This window comes from Pinus tabuliformis, chromosome 4_2 (assembly GCF_031772625.1).
Source record: "Pinus tabuliformis cultivar Carrire ecotype Pingquan chromosome 4_2, CPIR1, whole genome shotgun sequence".
Lineage (NCBI taxonomy): Eukaryota > Viridiplantae > Streptophyta > Pinopsida > Pinales > Pinaceae > Pinus > Pinus tabuliformis.
The window spans coordinates 102,528,788-102,548,799 of record NC_142304.1 but is presented as its reverse complement, the minus strand read 5'-3'; the positions used below and the strand labels follow the sequence as shown (position 1 = coordinate 102,548,799).

The 20,012-nt window shown below is 33.2% G+C and overlaps 1 protein-coding gene across 1 annotated transcript; it reads left to right on the top strand.

Annotated features, from left to right (window-relative positions):
• Window positions 1–7,864: 7,864 nt before the first annotated feature.
• Window positions 7,865–18,826, top strand: LOC149168496 (wee1-like protein kinase). The gene is made up of 8 exons (XM_089424902.1): window positions 7,865–8,009; window positions 17,236–17,355; window positions 17,446–17,522; window positions 17,639–17,748; window positions 17,861–17,904; window positions 17,979–18,133; window positions 18,275–18,604; window positions 18,701–18,826. The coding sequence occupies exons 1-8, from the start codon at window positions 7,865–7,867 to the stop codon at window positions 18,824–18,826; spliced, it is 1,107 nt and encodes a 368-aa protein (XP_089281028.1).
• Window positions 18,827–20,012: the final 1,186 nt, after the last annotated feature.

Sequence of the window (20,012 nt, the reverse complement as noted above, 5' to 3'; positions counted from 1 at the left end):
TTGGAAACAACCATATTACGGTTGGAAAGATACAAAGGCAAACAGAATGTGTCAGTTAGCAACCAACTGTAGAAACTAATGATATAACCAACAGCAGTTATGTAATGAACAACTGCTTTTGTAAACAGAATTATAAAAGGAGCGGAATGAACCATTGTGGGGGTTCCGACTTCGTGAAAACAAACAAGAGCAGAGATAACAGAGAAATAAATATTCTGAGCATTCATATATATATTGTGTTCAAACTGTGTGATGGTGCAGACAAATATATTAAACTAGACTGTTAAGCAGAGCGTGTTTCAGGTGTTGCGTAAAGAAAAGCGATAACGTGCTGGAGGAAGCAACAAAGCCAAGCACACACAACCGAATCCCAGGTATGCAATATAACACACAGGCCTTATCGTTCATAAAATCACAGTTCCATATAAATAAGCTATATAGCGAATAGGTACATTACACATATAAAATCCCTGTGTAAGTTTCCATTACATACTGTCCAAAATAGTAAAACGACTCAGGACCACAGACACGGTCATAAACCTACAGTGAACGATAATGAATTTACACCAAGGCTCAACATCGTAATCTCAACCAGAGAACAACGAAATACCGACTCGAGAAGAGAACAGCCTAGGGTTTTCACGTAAGTTCGACCTTGAGGGTCGAAGAAACCCAAGTAATAACTACCAAACAGCAAAGAAAAAGAGCTACCCGGGATTGCAGACTGCCGAGGACATGATGATGGCAACCGTGCACAGTCCCACCTGCAAGGAAATGGGTATGGAAATGTAGTTAGGCCAGCAACATAAACAGTTAAAGAAAACCTAAGGAAGGAACAAGAACACAAAAAAAACCCGAAGTCGAGTTTACCTGTCCACAGCAACAGGACCGCCAGCCAACCCAAAAGAAACACCTGCCCACGAAGGAGCCGCTACATCAGAAACAGGAAAAGGAGCATACAAATAAATCTGGCATGGAACATTAACTTACCGAGTTTGCTTGTGGAATTGCCAGCTGAGAACGTCGTCACTGAATCATCAAGAACAGAGCAGTCACCAAAACCGTCGCAGAGGAGCACGAAAGTTATAAGAGGAACAAATTGACAACAGCAAGGAAACAAACCCCAATCATTCACAGGCATCCACGAACTGTATAGATACAGAAACCTTAAAGAGCTCCAAGGAAAACGACTAAAGCAAACCAGAATAATCACTGAGACCCTAACCGCACAGCAACGCTTCGAAACTTACCATTACAAGTAGCAAATGCCGGAGGAACAGGCAATGTCAAACACATAGCCGCAACCATCGTTAGAAGGGTAGCTGGGTATCGAACCAGTGGACCAAACCATCCAGAAACAGAGAACATTACAACCCACAAACAACAACCGGAGGTCACAGGCTCGCAGAGCGAAAGAGGAATGACAGCAACCGTGAACAGCAGAAGTGAATAGGCGCGAAGGGTCGAGAACCCTAAGACTCCAAACCCTTGTGAAGTTTCCGAGGCAGACAGCTGTTGAGTGGAGGTGAGACTGGGGTACTACCTCATTAAAAACAAATCCTTAAGTACCGATTCCGCATTGATTCATACAATCAAACAATCAACCAACATATCATAACCTTTGCCACGGTGTGATACACATCAGCAGACGGAAAGCCGGGATCACGTGGGCTGGCCCCATCAAGTGGTATCAGAGCAGTGTTTTGAGGAAGTAGAAAAAATGGAAGTGCCAAGACGAGGACGTGGAAGAGGTGTACGCCGAGGAGCAGATGAAGGATTGAGAGAACAGATTAGAGTTCTTACAGCTCGTTTGGAAGCAGTGGAGGCGGGTAGGCGAAGAGACCCAGAACTTGGAGATGACAGTGAGGAGGAAGCAGTAACTGCTACAGACGGGTCAGATGAAGAAGCTCCAGAATTGAGACTGCTGCGGTCAGTTTTATTAGCCAGCAGCAAACCCAAAACAGAGATTTCCACTTACGATGGCAGTCTGTCTGCAGATGTCCGGTTGGACTGGATAAGTGAACTAGATAAGTATTTTAAAAATGAGGAAGTTAGTGAGGATAGAAGAGTTAGATTTTCTACAACCAAATTAAAGGGGCACGCCCTCTTGTGGTGGGATAGTGTCCAAGCGGACAAAAAACGGATGAACAAATTGCCGATACGAAAATGGTCAAGAATGGTGGCAAAATTGAAGGGCAGATTTCTGCCGAAAGACTACCAGGTTGAACTATATCGGCGAGTACAGAATTTGAGACAGAAGGGTATGACTGTCAAAGAGTACACAGAAGAGTTTTACCGAGTAAATTTACGTGCTGGTTATACGGATGATACTCCAGAAAAAATAGCGAGGTACGTAAATGGCTTAAGGATGGAAATATTGGATGAAATCAGTATTCTTTCTCCCCGGAATATTGAAGAAGCCTTTCAGAGCGTTGTGAAGGCTGAGGAGAAAATCAATCGAAAACAAAATAACAGGAGAGGGAGAGGGAATGGCAGAGGACGAGGACAGTCCTACGGTAGAGGGAAAACTGTCGCAAACAGCGATGAAGGCAGCAGTTCTAGAACTTCAGGGACAGCAGAGAAAGGAGAAAGCACTAGAGGAGGTCGGTCATATCAGCGAGGACGAGGAAATGGCTGCGAAAGAGGGACTAATGTCCAGTGCTACAGGTGTGATAAATGGGGGCACAGATCCTTCGAATGTCCAGAAGTTGAACAAGCAGGCCAGAGAGGAACACTTATGGCACACCCTGAGGAAGCTGAAGCACAACCCCGGGAGGTGGAAGACATGGCGGAAATGGGGGAAGCTTTAATTTTGAATAAAGTGTTGTTAAAACCAGCCAAGGCGGTGGCTGAACCAACAAAGCGGAAAGCACTATTCCGGACAGTCTGTAAATCACATGGAAAGTGCTGCAAGTTGATAATAGACAGCGGAAGTACAGACAACTTAGTTGCCACTGAGATGGTGGAAAAGCTGGGACTGAAGCAGCTAAAGCACCCCACACCTTACAAGGTGTCGTGGCTACAGAAAGGCCACCAGCTATTAGTGGATGAACAATGCGAGGTAGAATTTCACATTGGCAAGTACCACGACACAATGGTCTGCGATATTATGCCAATGGACGTGTGCCATATACTGCTTGGAAGACCATGGCAGTATGACCGGAAGGTGACACACGATGGGAAGACAAATTGTTATAAGTTTACTAAGGATGGGGTCAAACACACACTTGTACCCATCAAGGAGGAAGATACAACAGAACCAAGCGGAACAAAGGCACTGTTAATTGGAGGAAAACAGTTTGTGAAACAGGTGGAAGAAAATGAAGTTAATTTTGCAGTTGTGAGGAGGATGAAGCCAGTGTTGCTGAACTTGGAAAAATCAGAACTGCCTAAAGAAATACAGGAGCTGTTGGAAGAATTCCAAGACATTGCGGCTGATGAGTTACCTGATAAATTGCCTCCCAAAAGGAGTATCAGCCATCACATTGATTTTATACCAGGATCAAGCTTGCCAAATAAGGCAGCGTACAGAATGAGTCCGAAGGACAATGAAGAAGTACGCAAACAAGTGCAGGAGTTGTTGGATAAGGGACTAATCAGAGAAAGCCTGAGCCCCTGTGCAGTACCAACGGTGCTTGCACCTAAGAAAGGTGGAGAATGGCGAATGTGTACCGATTCGCGGGCTATAAACAAAATTACGATTCGTTACAGATTTCCCTTACCCAGAATGGACGACATGATGGACTGTCTTAGTGGGGCAGCTTATTTTACAAAAATAGATCTGAAGAGTGGGTACCATCAGATCAGAATTAGAGAAGGAGATGAGTGGAAAACAGCCTTCAAAACCAATGAAGGGCTGTATGAATGGCTGGTCATGCCATTCGGGTTGAGTAATGCTCCGAGTACATTTATGAGGCTGATGAACGAGATGTTGAAAGAGTTTATTGGCAAGTTCGTGATAGTTTACCTGGACGATATTTTAATTTTCAGCAGAACGAAAAGAGAGCATCTTCAGCATATTCGAAAGGTATTTGAGAAGCTGCAGCAGAACAAACTGATGATAAATTTAAAGAAATGCACTTTCTTGCAGAAGGTGCTGATCTATCTGGGATTTGTAGTTGCGGAGAATGAGTTAAAGATGGACCCAGAAAAGATTTCAGCGATTATGAGTTGGCCGTCACCAAAGAGTTTGTTTGAGGTACGTAGTTTTCACGGTCTAGCAAGTTTTTATCAAAAATTCATTAAAAATTTCAGTGAAATCTGCGCACCAATGCTAGAGACCATCAAAAAGGCCAGCCAACCTTTTTGTTGGACCAAGGAGGCAGAAAACAGTTTCCAACTTTTGAAGCGGAAAATAACAGAGAGGCCGATCTTGAGACTACCTGATTTTAGTAAAGCTTTTCAAGTTCGTTGTGATGCAAGCGGGACAGCTATTGGCGCTGTACTCAGTCAAGAGGACAGACCAGTTGCGTTTTTTAGTGAAAAACTAAATGAAAGTCGGCAGAAGTATTCGTCATATGACAAAGAGTTCTATGTAGTAGTCCAAGCTTTAAAACATTGGAGACACTACCTACTAGGCAATGAGTTCGTCTTGCTTTCCGATAATTCAGCATTACAATATATAACGCAGCAGCACAAGTTGAACCACAAGAATGCCAAGTGGGTGGAATACGTTTCACTTTTGTGTTAAAACACATAAGTGGGCAAGCCAACAAAGTGGCAAATGCTTTAAGCCGAAGAGCCTTGCTCTTACAGGAAAGCAACATACAGGTGATGGGATTTGAATATCTGAAGGATTTGTACCAGATGGACGCGGACTTCAAGGAAGCTTTTGAAGCTTGCCAAAATCCCGTATTGAGGAATACAAGCCCATGGCTAGATTACAACTTACAGGAAGGATTGTTGTTTCGAGGAGGGCAGCTATGTATTCCGAACTGTTCGATGAGGGAAAATTTAGTAAGAGAAAAACATAGTGGTGGACTGGCGGGACATTTTGGTATCGAAAAGACTTTGGAGCAGCTCGGACATTTTTACTATTGGCCTAAAATGAGCCGGGACGTGCAGAGATATGTAACCAGATGTAAAGTCTGCCAACTGGCAAAAGGACACAGCCAAAACACTGGATTATACACACCCCTACCTGTTCCAAGTAGGCCGTGGGATTCAGTCAGTATTGATTTTGTCCTAGGATTACCTAGAACGCAGCGGGGATATGATTCAGTGATGGTGGTGGTGGACAGATTCTCAAAGATGGCTCATTTCATTCCTTGCCGGAAAACTAGTGACGCCACGAATGTGGCACACCTGTTTTTCACAGAAGTTGTTAGATTGCATGGCTTACCCAGGACTATTGTTTCAGACAGGGATGTGAAATTCACAGGACATTTTTGGCGCACCCTATGGAAGAAGTTGGGCACGCAATTAAATTTCAGTTCTGCGTATCACCCGCAGACTGATGGACAGACAGAGGTGGTGAACAGAAGTTTGGGAAACTTATTGCGGAGTTTGACTGGAGAAAATTCACGATTATGGGATCGAGCTCTTGCCCAGGCAGAATTCGCTTATAACGATTCGCCCAATCGTAGCACCGGATTCAGCCCATTTCAGGTTTTGTATGGTATGCATCCTCGGGGAATACATGAACTGCGAGATTTGGGACAGCTAGAACGGAGAAGTGCAGATGGAGAAGATTTTGCTGAAGCAATGAGTGAACTTCATGAGAAAGTCAAATTAAAATTGCAGGACAGCACGCAGAAATACAAACAGCACGCAGACACAAAGCGACGGGAGGTGCATTTTGATGTTGGAGACGAAGTCCTTGCGCACTTGCGCCGGGAACGGTTTCCTAAGGGCACGTATAACAAGTTGAAATACAAGAAAATCGGTCCATGTAAGATTCTGCGAAAGTTTTCAGCCAATGCTTATGAAATTCAGCTGCCACCCGACATAGGCATTTCACCTATATTCAACGTGGCAGACCTGTTCCCATATCATGCCCAGGCGGAAGATGATAGTATGGTACAGCCAGAACGGGACACCCAGTTAGAGAGCAGTCCTTGGAAGAAGCAGTTACCTTCGGCTCGGACCCATGAAATTGAAGGGATCCTCAGCACCCAGGTAGCCAAAAAGACGTGCAGAAAGGAGTATCTGCGTTACCTCGTCAAGTGGAGAGACCGTCCAATGGAGGACAGCTCGTGGCTCGACGCGGTGCAGATTCAGAAGGCTGGTTACTCGGTGGAGGAGCTCATGGAACGGAGCCATGAGTTCTCTTTTACCCCGGGAGCCTGATGCAGGAGCATCTGGTCAACAGGGTAAAGTCAGAGAGAAGGCAGACAAAGTTTCCAAAGAGGACTGAGGACATGGTTTGATGGATGGGCAGTAACACTGCCTTGGTTATTTTCTTTTCTTTTACTATTGTTATTATTAACTATGTACTGTTTTTTTTATTATTACCAGAACCAAAGAAAAACAATAATGTGATAGTTTTACTTTTAATTAGGAACAGTAACAAATTAGGAAACATTTCTGTTTTTGGAAACAACCATATTACGGTTGGAAAGATACAAAGGCAAGCAGAATTACGGTTGGAAAGATACAAAGGCAAACAGAATGTGTCAGTTAGCAACCAACTGTAGAAACTAATGATATAACCAACAGCATTTATGTAATGAACAACTGTTTTTGTAAACATAATTATAAAAGGAGCGGAATGAACCATTGTGGGGGTTCCGACTTTGTGAAAACAAACAAGAGCAGAGATAACAGAGAAATAAATATTCTGAGAATTCATATATATATTGTGTTCAAACTGTGTGATGGTGCAGACAAATATATTAAACTAGACTGTTAAGCAAAGCGTGTTTCAGGTGTTGCGTAAAGAAAAGCGATAACGTGCTGGAGGAAGCAACAAAGCCGAGCACACACAACCGAATCCCAGGTATGAAATATAACACACATGCCTTATCGTTCATAAAATCACAGTTCCATATAAATAAGCTATATAGCGAATAGGTACATTACACATATAAAATCCCTGTGTAAGTTTCCATTACATACTGTCCAAAATAGTAAAACGACTCAGGACCACAGACATGGTCATAAACCTACAGTGAACGATAATGAATTTACACCAAGGCTCAACATCGTAATCTCAACCAGAGAACAACGAAAGACCGACTCGAGAACATAACAGCCTAGGGTCTGCACGTAAGTCCGACCTTGAGGGTCGAAGAAACCCAAGTAATAACTACCAAACAGCAAAGAAAAAGAGCTACCCGGGATTGCAGACTGCCGAGGACATGATGATGGCAACCGTGCACAGTCCCACCTGCAAGGAAATGGGTATGGAAATGTAGTTAGGCCGGCAACATAAACAGTTAAAGAAAACATAAGGAAGGAACAAGAACACAAAAAAAAACCCGAAGTCGAGTTTACCTGTCCACGGCAACAGGACCTCCAACCAACCCAGAAGAAACACCTGCCCACGAAGGAGCCGCGACATAAGAAACAGGAAAAGGAGCATACAAATAAATCTGGCATGGAACATTAACTTACCGAGTTTGCTTGCGGAATTGCCAGCTGAGAACGCCGTCACCGAACCATCAAGAACAGAGCAGTCACCAAAACCGTTGCAGAGGAGCACGAAAGTTATAAGAGGAACAAATTGACAACAGCAAGGAAACAAACCCCAATCATTCACAGGCATCCACGAACTGTATAGATACAGAAACCTTAAAGAGCTCCAAGGAAAACGACTAAAGCAAACCAGAATAATCACTGAGACCCTAACCGCACAGCAACGCTTCGAAACTTACCATTACAAGTAGCAAATGTCGGAGGAACAGGCAATGTCAAACACATAGCCATGACCATCGTTCAAAGGGTAGCTGGGTATCGAACCAGTGGACCAAACCATCCAGAAACAGAGAACATTACAACCCACAAACAACAACTGGAGGTCACAGGCTCGCAGAGCGAAAGAGGAATGGCAGCAACCATGAGCATCAGAAGTGAATAGGTGTGAAGGGTCGAGAACCCTAAGACTCCAAACCCTTGTGAGGTTTCCGAGGCAAACAACTGTTGAGTGGAGGTGAGACTGGGGTACTACCTCATTAAAAACAAATCCTTAAGTACTGATTCCGCATTGATTCATACAATCAAACAAACCAACATATCATAACCTTTGCCACGGTGTGATACACATCAGCAGACGGAAAGTCGGGATCACGTGGGCTGGCCCCATCACACAAGCTTAGTGTTGCAAGGGAGAATATGAGCAGTTAGAAAATAAAGCTAAAAAATGTATTTTTATTTTCTGAACATTGTATTAAAAGGTGGTATTAAAAGGTTATAAAATTTTAAACACAACAATGAGGAGAGTGTGCTTGCAATCATAGTTTTCGTCTATTTTAGGTATTAGTTACAAGATGTCGATTGAAAAGAGTGTTCTTAGTGTTGCAGGGGAGAATATGAGCAGTTATAATGATTAGAAAATAAATTTGGTGTGCTTAGTGTTGTAAGGGAGAATAGGAGCTTTAGAAAATAAAGCTTGAGCAGTTAGAATGATTAGAAAATAAAGTTGGTGTGCTTAGTGTTGTAAGGGAGAATAGAAGCTTTAGAAAATAAAGCTAAAAAATGTATTTTTATTTTCTGAACATGGTATTAAAAGGTTGTAAAATTTTAAACACAAAAACGAGGAGAGTGTGCTTGCAATCATAGTTTTCATCTATTTTAGGTATTAGTTACAAGATGTCGATTGAAAAGAGTGTTCTTAGTGTTGCAGGGGAGAATATGAGTAGTTAGAATGATTAGAAAATAAAGTTGGTGTGCTTAGTGTTGTAAGGGAGAATAGGAGCGGTTAGAAAATAAAGCTAAAAAATGTATTTTTATTTTCTGAACATGGTATTAAAAGGTTATAAAATTTGAAACATTAGTGTTGCAGTTGCAGGGAGAATATGAGAGGTTAGATAATAAAGCTAAAAAAATTATTTTTATTTTCTAAACATGGTATTAAAAGGTTATAAAATTTGAAACACAACAAAAAGGAGAATATGAGCTGTTAGATAATAAAGCTAAAAAATGTATTTTTATATTCTGAACATGGTATTAAAAGGTTATAAAATTTGAAACACGTTAAAAGGTTATAAAATTTGAAACACAACAAAAAGGATGTTTATTTGTAATCGTGATGTAGTAAGAGGTTGAAACTTGTTCCCCATTAGGAATTCCAACCAAAGGAAAAGGAACCAAACACAATCAATTTTAGTTCGAAATTGAAGAATCCTAGTGAAAAGAAGAAGATATCATTGAGGAGATAATTTTAGGAAATAAGGAAATCAAAATAAAGCTAAAAAATGTATTAGAGCTAAAAAATGTATATTTGTATTTTGAACATGGTATTAAAATGTTATAAAATTTGAAACACGTTAAAAGGTTATAAAATTTGAAACACAACAAAAAGGATGATTATTTGTAATTGTGTAGTATTTAGAGAGGTTGAAACTTGTTCCCCATTAGGAATTCCAACCAAAGGAAAAGGAACCAAACACAATCAATTTTAGTTCGAAATTGAAGAATCCTAGTGAAAAGAAGAAGATATCATTGAGGAGATAATTTTAGCAAATAAGGAAATCAAAATTGTATAACCCGTATATGTATATATATACTTATATGTATATATATTTGTTCGAGAGTCCAAAGATATATATATATATATATATATATATATATATATATATATATATATATATATATATATATATACATGGATTTTTTCCAAACACAATCAATTTTAGTTCGAGGATGAAGAATCATAGTGAATAGAAGAAGATATCATTGAGGAGATAATTTTAGGAAATAAGGAAATCAAAATTGTATAACCCGTATATGTATATATATATTTGTTTGAGAGTCCAAAGAGATATATATACATGGATTTTTTGGTGTATATTGGGTTGGTGATCTTAACCATTGAATGTATAAAAGTTATTTTTAACCTATTTGGTGAATAAGAGGTAGGTCATAGTTGGATTATCAACTATATAAGCTGAGAACTTGTAAGCCACTCATGGAAGTAAGGAAGTTGTATTGTTGCCATCATAGTTTTCATCTATTTTAGGTATTAGTTTTATTAAGTAGAAACAGAGATAGAATTTTTGGAGAAGGTTGATAGCTTAAAAGAATTTGACAAAATCTTAGTTTTGAGAAATTCCCCTAATATACATAATCATTATGTATAACTACCAACTTTCATTGATTATATGAGCGCCTTCCACCTAACCTTGTTTCTCAAAGTCTTAATTAAGAAAGACATAAGAAGTGATATGTGGTGTATTCTTTGTAGATAGACTACTTCATCCAAATATAAAGAGAGGAGGGAAAGAGGGTATTATGCCCTTAAAAAAGATTTAATTTCACTTATAAATATTTTAAATTTTCTATTATTCACTTATATATATTTTAAATTTTCTACAATTGATGCATTAAACTATAAGTGAAGGTGAGAAGAGGGAAAGAGGGTATTAGACCCTAAAAAAACTATAAGTGAAGGTGAGAAGAGGGAAAGAGGGTATTAGACCCTAAAAAAGAGATTTAATTTCACTTATAGATAATTTAAATTTGCTATTATTCACTTATATATATTTTAAATTTTCTATAATTGATGCACTAAATTTAAGTTCACTTATAAATAATTTAAATTTGCTATTATTCACTTATATATATTTTAAATTTTCTATAATTGATGCACTAAACTATACAAAAAAAAAAAAAAAGTGAAAACAACACACCAATTCTTACAATCAAATTGTTTCTAGTTTTTGCTCTTGTGAGCATTGATATAATGTGTATGAGTCCCTTACCTAACATTGTTTTTCAAATTATCAATTAAGAGACCAAATTGGTATTATTTTTTGCTCTTGTGAGAATTGATATAATTTGTATAATTCCCTTACCTAACCTTGTTTTTCAAAGTATTAATTAAGAGATTGAATTTGCTCTTGTGAGAATTGATATAATTTGTATAATTCCCTTACCTAGCCTTGTTTTTCAAAGTATTAATTAAGAGATTGAATATGTATAGACCTAAAAAAAAAAAAAATTTCACTTATAAATATTTTAAATTTTCTATTATTCACTTATATATTTTTAAAATTTTCTATAATTGATGCATTAAACTATACAAAAAAAGTGAAGAGGGTATTAGACCCTTAAAAAAAAGATTTAATTTCACTTTTAAATATTTTAAATTTGTTATTATTCACTTATATATATTTTAAATTTTCTATAATTGATGCATTAAACAATAAAAAAAAAAAAATTGAAAATAGGCCACAAATGCTTACAATCAAATTGGGACTATTTTTTTTAGTCCCTTACCTAACCTTGTTTTTCAAAGTATTAATTAAGATATTTTAAATTTTCTATAATTGATGCATTAAACTATACAAAGAAAAAAAGTGTATGAGTTCCTTGCACCTAACCTTGTTTTTCAAAGTATTGATTAAGAAATTGAATATGTGTTGTGTTATTTGTAGATAGCCTATCTCATCCCAATGCAAAGAAGGTTGAGAGGAGGGAAAGAGGGTATTATACCCTAAAAGGATTTAATTTCACTCGAATATTTTAAATTTACTATTCTTGTATTTTCTCTTGTGAGCATTGATATAATGTGTGTGAGTTCCTTGCACCTAACCTTGTTTTTCAAAGTATTAATTATGAAAATTGAATATGTTTTATTCTTTGTAGATAAACTATCTCATCCCAATGCAAAGAAGGTTGAGAGGAGGGAAATAGGGTATTAGACTCTAAAAAATGATTTAATTTCACTTTAATATTTTAAATTTACTATTCTTGATTGTAGATAAACTATCTCATCCCAATGCAAAGAAGGTTGAGAGGAGGGAAAGAGGCTATTAGACCCTAAAAAAATATTTAATTTCACTTGATACTACCCTAAAAAAGGATTTAATTTCACTTGAATATTTTAAATTTACTATTCTTAATCGTAGATAAACTATCTCATCCCAATGCAAAGAAGGTTGAGGAGGGAAAGAGGGTATTAGACCCTAGAAAGGGATTTAATTTCACTTGAATATTTTAAATTTACTATTCTTGGTCTATCTCATCCCAATGCAAAGAAGGTTGAGGAGGGAAAGAGGGTATTAGACCCTAGAAAGGGATTTAATTTCACTTGAATATTTTAAATTTACTATTCTTGGTTCATTAAACCAATGCGATCAAATAGGTACTATTTGTTCCTCTTGTATGCATTGATATAATGTGCATGTGTTTGTTAAAAGTGTTATTATTACCATGTTCACTATGACTCCTTTGCTATTTGTTCTTTTTTTATGCATTGATATAATGTGTATGTGTTTGTTAAAAGTGTCATTATTACCATGTTTACTATTGAGTCGTGTGATCAAATACATTGATATAATGTGTATGTGTTTGTTAAAAGTGTCATTATTACCATGTTTGAGTCTTTTGCAACAAATGTTCACTATTGAGTCCTTTTTTATTTGTTCCTTTTTTATGCATTGATATAATGTATATGTGTTGGTTAAAAGTGTCATTATTACCATGTTCGGTCTTTTGCAACAAAAACAAGTATTATTTACAACAAAAACAAGTATTATTTATTCATCTTGTATGCATTGATATAATGTGTATGTGTTTGTTAAAAATGTCTTTATTACCATGTTCGCTATTGAGTCCTTGCAACAAAAGGTGTTCAATGATATAATGTGTATGTATTTTGTTGAGTTGTTTGTAACAAAAGGTGTTCAATGAACTTAACTTATTCATACCATACCATATAAAAAGTTGTGAGGTATATGTGGTAAATTACTGTAAGCTAAATTAATGTAATGCAGTTATGAATTATAAGTTTCATTATTTTTTATTCATTGAACCTAAATTAATGTAAGGTGTAGATATATGTGCTAAGTTAATATAAAGTGGTTGGAAAATTTTATGTTCAATTTTTTTTTATGTTTAGATATATGTGCTAAGTTAATATAAGATGGTTGAAAATTTTTATGTTTAACTAATTTTTTTTTATGTTTAATTATTTTTTTAAGTTTAATTATTTTATTTTTTGAATGTAATGTATTACATGTTTTATTAATTTTTATTCATTTCACCTAAATTAATGTAAGGTGTAGATATTAAGTTAATCTAAGGTGGTTGAAAAATTCTATGTTTACTTAGTTATTTTTTTATGTTTAATTATTTTTTTTAATGTAATATAGTTACCAATTACATGTTTCACTATATTTTATTCATTGCACCTAAGTTAATGTAAAGTGTAGATATATGTGCTAAGTTAATATAAGGTAGTTGAAAAATTCTATGTTTAATTTTTTTTATGTTTAGTTAATTTTTTATGTTTTAAATTTTATGTTTAATTTTTTTTATGTTTATTTAATTTTTTATGTTTTAATTATTTTTTTTTTTTTTTTGCAGTCACTTTGAGGTTGGTCCTCCAACTCCAACAGTGTCTTCTTATGGGTATGATAAATTTTATTTTTATTTAAATGTGTTTTTGTTATTTGTAAATTTATACTTTTTTAATCCATGAAATATTTGAATTAAATAACATATATAATGGGTGCATTTTTTATTTACACTTCTCCAACTCCAAGAGTGTCTTCTTATAGGTATGATAAATTTTATTTTTATTTAAATGTGTTTTTATTATTTGTAAATTTATATTTTTGAATGTATGAAATATTTGAATTAAATAACTTATATAATGGGTGCATTTGTTATTTATAGTTCTCCAACTCCAAGAGTGTCTTCTTATAGGTATGATAAATTTTATTTTTATTTAAATGTGTTTTTGTTATTTGTAAATTTATATTTTTTAATGCATGAAATATTTGAATTAAATAACATATATAATGGGTGCATTGGTTATTTATAGTTCAACTCCAAGAGTGTCTTAGTATAGGTATATAAAATTTTATTTTTATGTAAATGTGTTTTTTATTTGTAATTTTATACCTTTTTAATGCATGAAATATTTGAGTTAAATAACATATATAATGGGTTCATTTGTTCTTTATAGTGTCACTCCAAAAACTCCAAAAAAGGGACAATTTACACATCCAAGTAGTAGGTATGATAAATTTTATTTTTATGTAAATGTGTTTTTTATTTGTAAATTTATAATTTTTTAATGCGTGAAATATTTGAATTAAATAACATATATAATGGGTTCATTTGTTATTTATAGTTTCACTCCAAAAACTCCAAAAAAGGAACAATTTACAAGTAGTAGGTATGATAAATTTTATTTTTATGTAAATGTGTTTTTTATTTGTAAATTTATACTTTTTTAATGCATGAAATATTTGAATTAAATAACATATATAATGGGTTCATTTGTTATTTATAGTGTCACTCCAGAAACTCCAAAAACTCCAAAAAAGGGACAATTTACACATCCAAGTAGTAGGTATGATAAATTTTATTTTTATGTAAATGTGTTTTTTATTTGTAAATTTATACTTTTTTAATGCATGAAATATTTGAATTAAATAACATATATAATGGGTTCATTTGTTATTTATAGTTTCACTCCAAAAACTCCAAAAAAGGGACAATTTACAAGTAGTAGGTATGATAAATTTTATTTTTATGTAAATGTGTTTTTTATTTGTAAATTTATATTTTTTTAATGCATGAAATATTTGAATTAAATAACATATATAATGGGTTCATTTGTTATTTATAGTGTCACTCCAGAAACTCCAAAAACTCCAAAAAAGGGACAATTTACACATCCAAGTAGTAGGTATGATCAATTTTATTTTTATGTAAATGTGTTTTTTATTTGTAAATTTATACTTTTTTAATGCATGAAATATTTGAATTAAATAACATATATAATGGGTTCATTTCTTATTTATAGTTTCACTCCAGAAACTCCAAAAACTCCAAAAAAGGGACAATTTACACATCCAAGTAGTAGGTATGATAAATTTTATTTTTATGTAAATGTGTTTTTTATTTGTAAATTTATACTTTTTTAATGCATGAAATATTTGAATTAAATAACATATATAATGGGTTCATTTGTTATTTATAGTTTCACTCCAAAAACTCCAAAAAAGGGACAATTTACACATCCAAGTAGTAGGTATGATAAATTTTATTTTTATGTAAATGTGTTTTTTATTTGTAAATTTATACTTTTTTAATGCATGAAATATTTGAATTAAATAACATATATAATGGGTTGATTTGTTATTTATAGTGTCACTCCAGAAACTCCAAAAACTCCAAAAAAGGGACAATTTACACATCCAAGTAGTAGGTATGATAAATTTTATTTTTATGTAAATGTGTTTTTTATTTGTAAATTTATACTTTTTTAATGCATGAAATATTTGAATTAAATAACATATATAATGGGTTCATTTGTTATTTATAGTTTCACTCCAGAAACTCCAGAAACTCCCAAAAAGGGACAATTTACACATCAAAGTAGTAGGTATGATAAATTTTATTTTTATGTAAATGTGTTTTTTATTTGTAAATTTATACTTTTTAATGCATGAAATATTTGAATTAAATAACATATATAATGGGTTCATTTGTTATTTATAGTTTCACTCCAAAAACTCCAAAAGCTCCAAAAAAGGAGAAATTTACACCTCGTACACCACAAAAGAAACCCATAAAATCAGGTAATTTGAAATTTATTTATTTTCTTATATTTTTCAAGTATGGAATATAATAATTCCTATTTTCCTTTTCAAATATAAAATTATGGAATATAATAATCCATATTTTCTTTCTTAAATATAAAATCTAATAAACACATGTAATTTGAAATTTATCTATTTTCTTATTTTTTCAAGTATGGAATATAATAATTCCTATTTTCCTTTTTAAATATAAAATTCAGGTATGGAATATAATAATCCATATTTTCCTTATTTACTTACATTTTTCAAGTATGGAATATAATAATCCATATTATTTTCTTTTTTAAATATAAAATTTATTTTCTTTCATTTTTCAAATATAGAATATAATAATTCATATTTTCCTTTTTAAATATAATATTCAAGTATGGAATATAATAATTCATATTTTCCTTTTTCAATATAAAATCCAATAAACACAAGTAATTTGAAATTTATTTATTTTCATACCTTTTTCAAGTATAGAAAATAATAATCCATATTTTCCTTATTTTCTTACATTTTTCAAGTATGAAATATAATAATCCATATTTTTCTTTTTAAATATAAAATCTAATATAGGTAATTTGAAATAATCCATATTTTCCTTTTTAAATATAAAATATAACCAATAAACATAGGTAATTTGAAATTTATCTATTTTCTTACATTTTTTAAACATGACATATAATAATCCATATTCTTTTTTTAAATATAAAATATAATAATATCTTTATAAAAAATTATTGTTAATCTATGTAATTTTGGTTATTTATTTTAAATTATAATTATAGCTATTAATGGATCTAAATTGACAAATTTGTGTAGTTTTAATAAAATAATATGTGTATAATATTTTGAGAAAATACAGTAAATAAATAAAAATACTAATAATTTAAAATTTAAAATTTATAAATAAAAATTAGTAAATAATTATTATGAAATATAAATAAATAATTTTGAAATATTATAAAAATAATAAAATAAGTGTAAAAAGTAGTGTATAATAATAATAATAATAATTATTATTATTATTATTATTATTATTTTTAAAATGTAAGTAATTGAAGTAATTGGAAATTGGGCTAAAAAGGAACCAAATGAGAAAATATACACACAGTACAAACAATGTGTAATGTATTTACAAAAATTCCGCTGGCCAAACTCTTTAAGCTATAATCCATATCGCTGTCTATTAAATGTTTATAATTTTATTTCAAAATAATATATTAATAATTAAGAAGTTATGCTTCTCGATCAAATTATACCTTATGAGCTCTAATGCATATATTTATCAATAATTTATAAAATTATCCTCCTAATTGCATTTCTTGGTACCATGGAATTGGATATATGCTGTAATCAATTATTATAACAACCAGCGTATGTCATTATCGCTGATAATATATGATGCTTAAACGCCTTAATCGATCGCAAAAGTATATGGAGATAATGGATTTTGGTGTTTCGTATGTAGGGTTTTTTTTTCAGAGAGAAATTCGTATGTATGTTATGTTTCATGTACGTATTTCACTTGCAGCGGTGGATATTGAACGTAAACTGCGAGGAGAGGAGGGGGTTATTGGTTACCGCCCCAACCATTTTTTTCAAAAGCAGATTCCAGAATATTACAAGGCACTTTCTCACCTTGGAGAACGAGGTGGGCCTGGCCTTTACCGATGCTTATTATTTTTGTTTTCATTGTTTGTTTATTGGATAATTATCTCACCCTTTTTCTCCCCTCCCATAGGGTTTATTGATATGGATTACCCCCCTGAGGGTACTGTCGCGGGTCCTCGATTGGAAACAGACTATGTGAAGTTATCGGTGAGTAGGTGGTGGTGGTATTAGAATAATAATAATATTATATGCCTGTTGTTGCCCTTGCATTGCAATGTATTGTATGAAGAGTAGTACATTTTATATGCTTCTCCTTCTCCCAGGAGGTGGGTAAAGGAACTTTCTCCACCGTACACGAAGCTGTGAACAGAGTAGAAGGCCGCTCTTATGCCCTGAAAGAAGTGCACTGTGATCCAGATGGAGATCTCGAGGGGTACTTACATTGTCACTCATTTTCATATTGAAAGTTGAGTTCAGCACCTTATACTGCCATTCATTCACATGTGCCTGCCTTTTAATGAGTGTTGAAATATTGTAATTGGCAGAAATCGGCAGGCTCTCATCGAAGCTCAGGCCTTAGCATATCTAGGTATATCTAGCTTCACCCTCCATGAAAATATACATACATGCCTAGTAGAATACTAATTTCAATTACTTTTGCAGGAGTCCATAAAAATATAGTAAGATATTACACTTGTTTTTATGAAAATAAGACACTATACATCCAGCTTGAGTTTTATGACCGCAACCTACGCACTATAGAATTGGATGACGACTTGTTTACATCACAGTTGGCATTACTTAATCTGCTCTACCAGGTGCGTGAGAAAGTCAATTAATGTTATGTAACCATTAATTGTTCCAGAACTGACTTTATTTCTTCCACATATATATATATATATATATATATATATACTTGAGGATGTAAGTAACTTTGTTTGTTTGTGGGAACGTTCCAGATTGGGCAGGCCCTAGAATATATCCACAAGCGTGGAATAGTCCATATGGCTGTGGCGCCTCGTAAAATTTATACGGATTACGTGCATTACAAGCTTGGGGGTTTCCGTCATGCTGTACGCAGGGGTACTCCGTCTGATATAAAAACAAGGGGGCTTGATACAAGGTATACAGCCCCAGAAATTTTCGATGAAAATGTTGATCTCAAACAACTTGATCCCCAACAGCTTGAAAAACTCGATATATACTCGCTGGGTGCTACTGTGTATGAGCTTGCAAAAGGATTCAGTGGACACCATAATTATAGCGATTCTTTCGAACTACTTATTGCAGTAAGCAATCGGCCTCACATGGGTTCTTCTTCTTCTTCTTGTTTTCAAATCAATCGTCAATTCTTGTTTTCTAACTCTTTCTTCTTCTTTTTTCAGAATATGAGGCACCCTGATCCTTCTTCAAGACCCACTGTAAAAGCACTACTAGGCACTTTAAGGCATGATTTTAAAATTACTTATGCAAAGCCTATTATACCTCATCTCCTCCAAGAAGAAGACTGAAAGCATTTCTTCAATCATGAAATGAAATGACCTTTACAGTTAATATAATGTCCTGTGACCAAATTCCACGTGAAATCTAGGACCAGAGTGAATCTGCCGGAAAGACAATTTTCTGAATTGTACGGTTGAATAAATAAATTTGAATATCAATTTAAGGATCTCTAACTCCTCATGCATCATCTTATTTTCTAACTAAATGTTTTGATTGTATTATAAGCACAAGCACATTAGTTCCGGGAATAGAAGGATTTTTTTTTCAATAGTATATATTTTAAAGTGGTAGTGATAAAAAGTTATATATGTAAGGGGTTGTGTAAGTAGAATATAAATTTATCAATGTCCATAAGGATTTTTTTTTAATAGTATATTTTTCAAAGTGGTAGTGATAAAAAGTTATATATGTAAGGGGTTGTGTAAGTAGAATATAAATTTATGAATGTCCATAAGGATTTTTTTTTTTTAATAGTATATTTCTTAAAATGGCAGTGGTAAAACGTTATATATAAAGGTATTGTGTAAATAGAATATAAATTTATGTATGTTTATATATATAAAGGTATTGTGTAAATAGAATATAAATTATGTATGTTTAGAAGGATTTTTAAGTGGTAGTGGTAAAAAGTTATATATAAGGGATTGTGTGAACAGAATATAGAAATTACATATATAAAAGGTATTGTGTAAATAGAATATAAATTTATGTGTCTTTAGAATAATTTTTAATATATATATATATATATATGGGATTGTGTAAACACAATATAGAATATGAATATAAATTTATGTATGTGAATATAAATTTATGTATGTAATAACAGTAATATTTTTGGCTAGGATGTTCTAATAAAGAATTACATAAAAAATAATGTTAGATATAGATATATATTTTTTTTGAATGTTTCTTTATTAGTATTATTTTTGGTGTTTTATAATTTATTAGCTTTTTTTTTGTTTCTTTTATATAGATACTTGATTTATATTTACTTGGCTAGAATGTTCTAATAAAGAATTACATAAAAAAATAATGTTAGATATAGATATTTTTTTTTGAATGTTTCTTTATTAACATTGTTTTTGGTGTTTTATTATTTATTAGCTTTTTTTGTTTCTTTTATATGGATACTTTATTTTTATTTATTTTTAAATTACTTTTAAAATGATTATTCTGAAAATATATATTATATAG

Coding starts and splice junctions, on each gene's coding strand:
- LOC149168496 (XM_089424902.1), top strand. CDS start 7,865: ATGACCATCGTTCAAAGGGTAGCTGGGTATCGAACCAGTGGACCAAAC. Junction 17,523..17,638: donor CAGACTATGTGAAGTTATCG/GTGAGTAGGTGG, acceptor TCCTTCTCCCAG/GAGGTGGGTAAAGGAACTTT. Junction 17,749..17,860: donor CCAGATGGAGATCTCGAGGG/GTACTTACATTG, acceptor TGTAATTGGCAG/AAATCGGCAGGCTCTCATCG.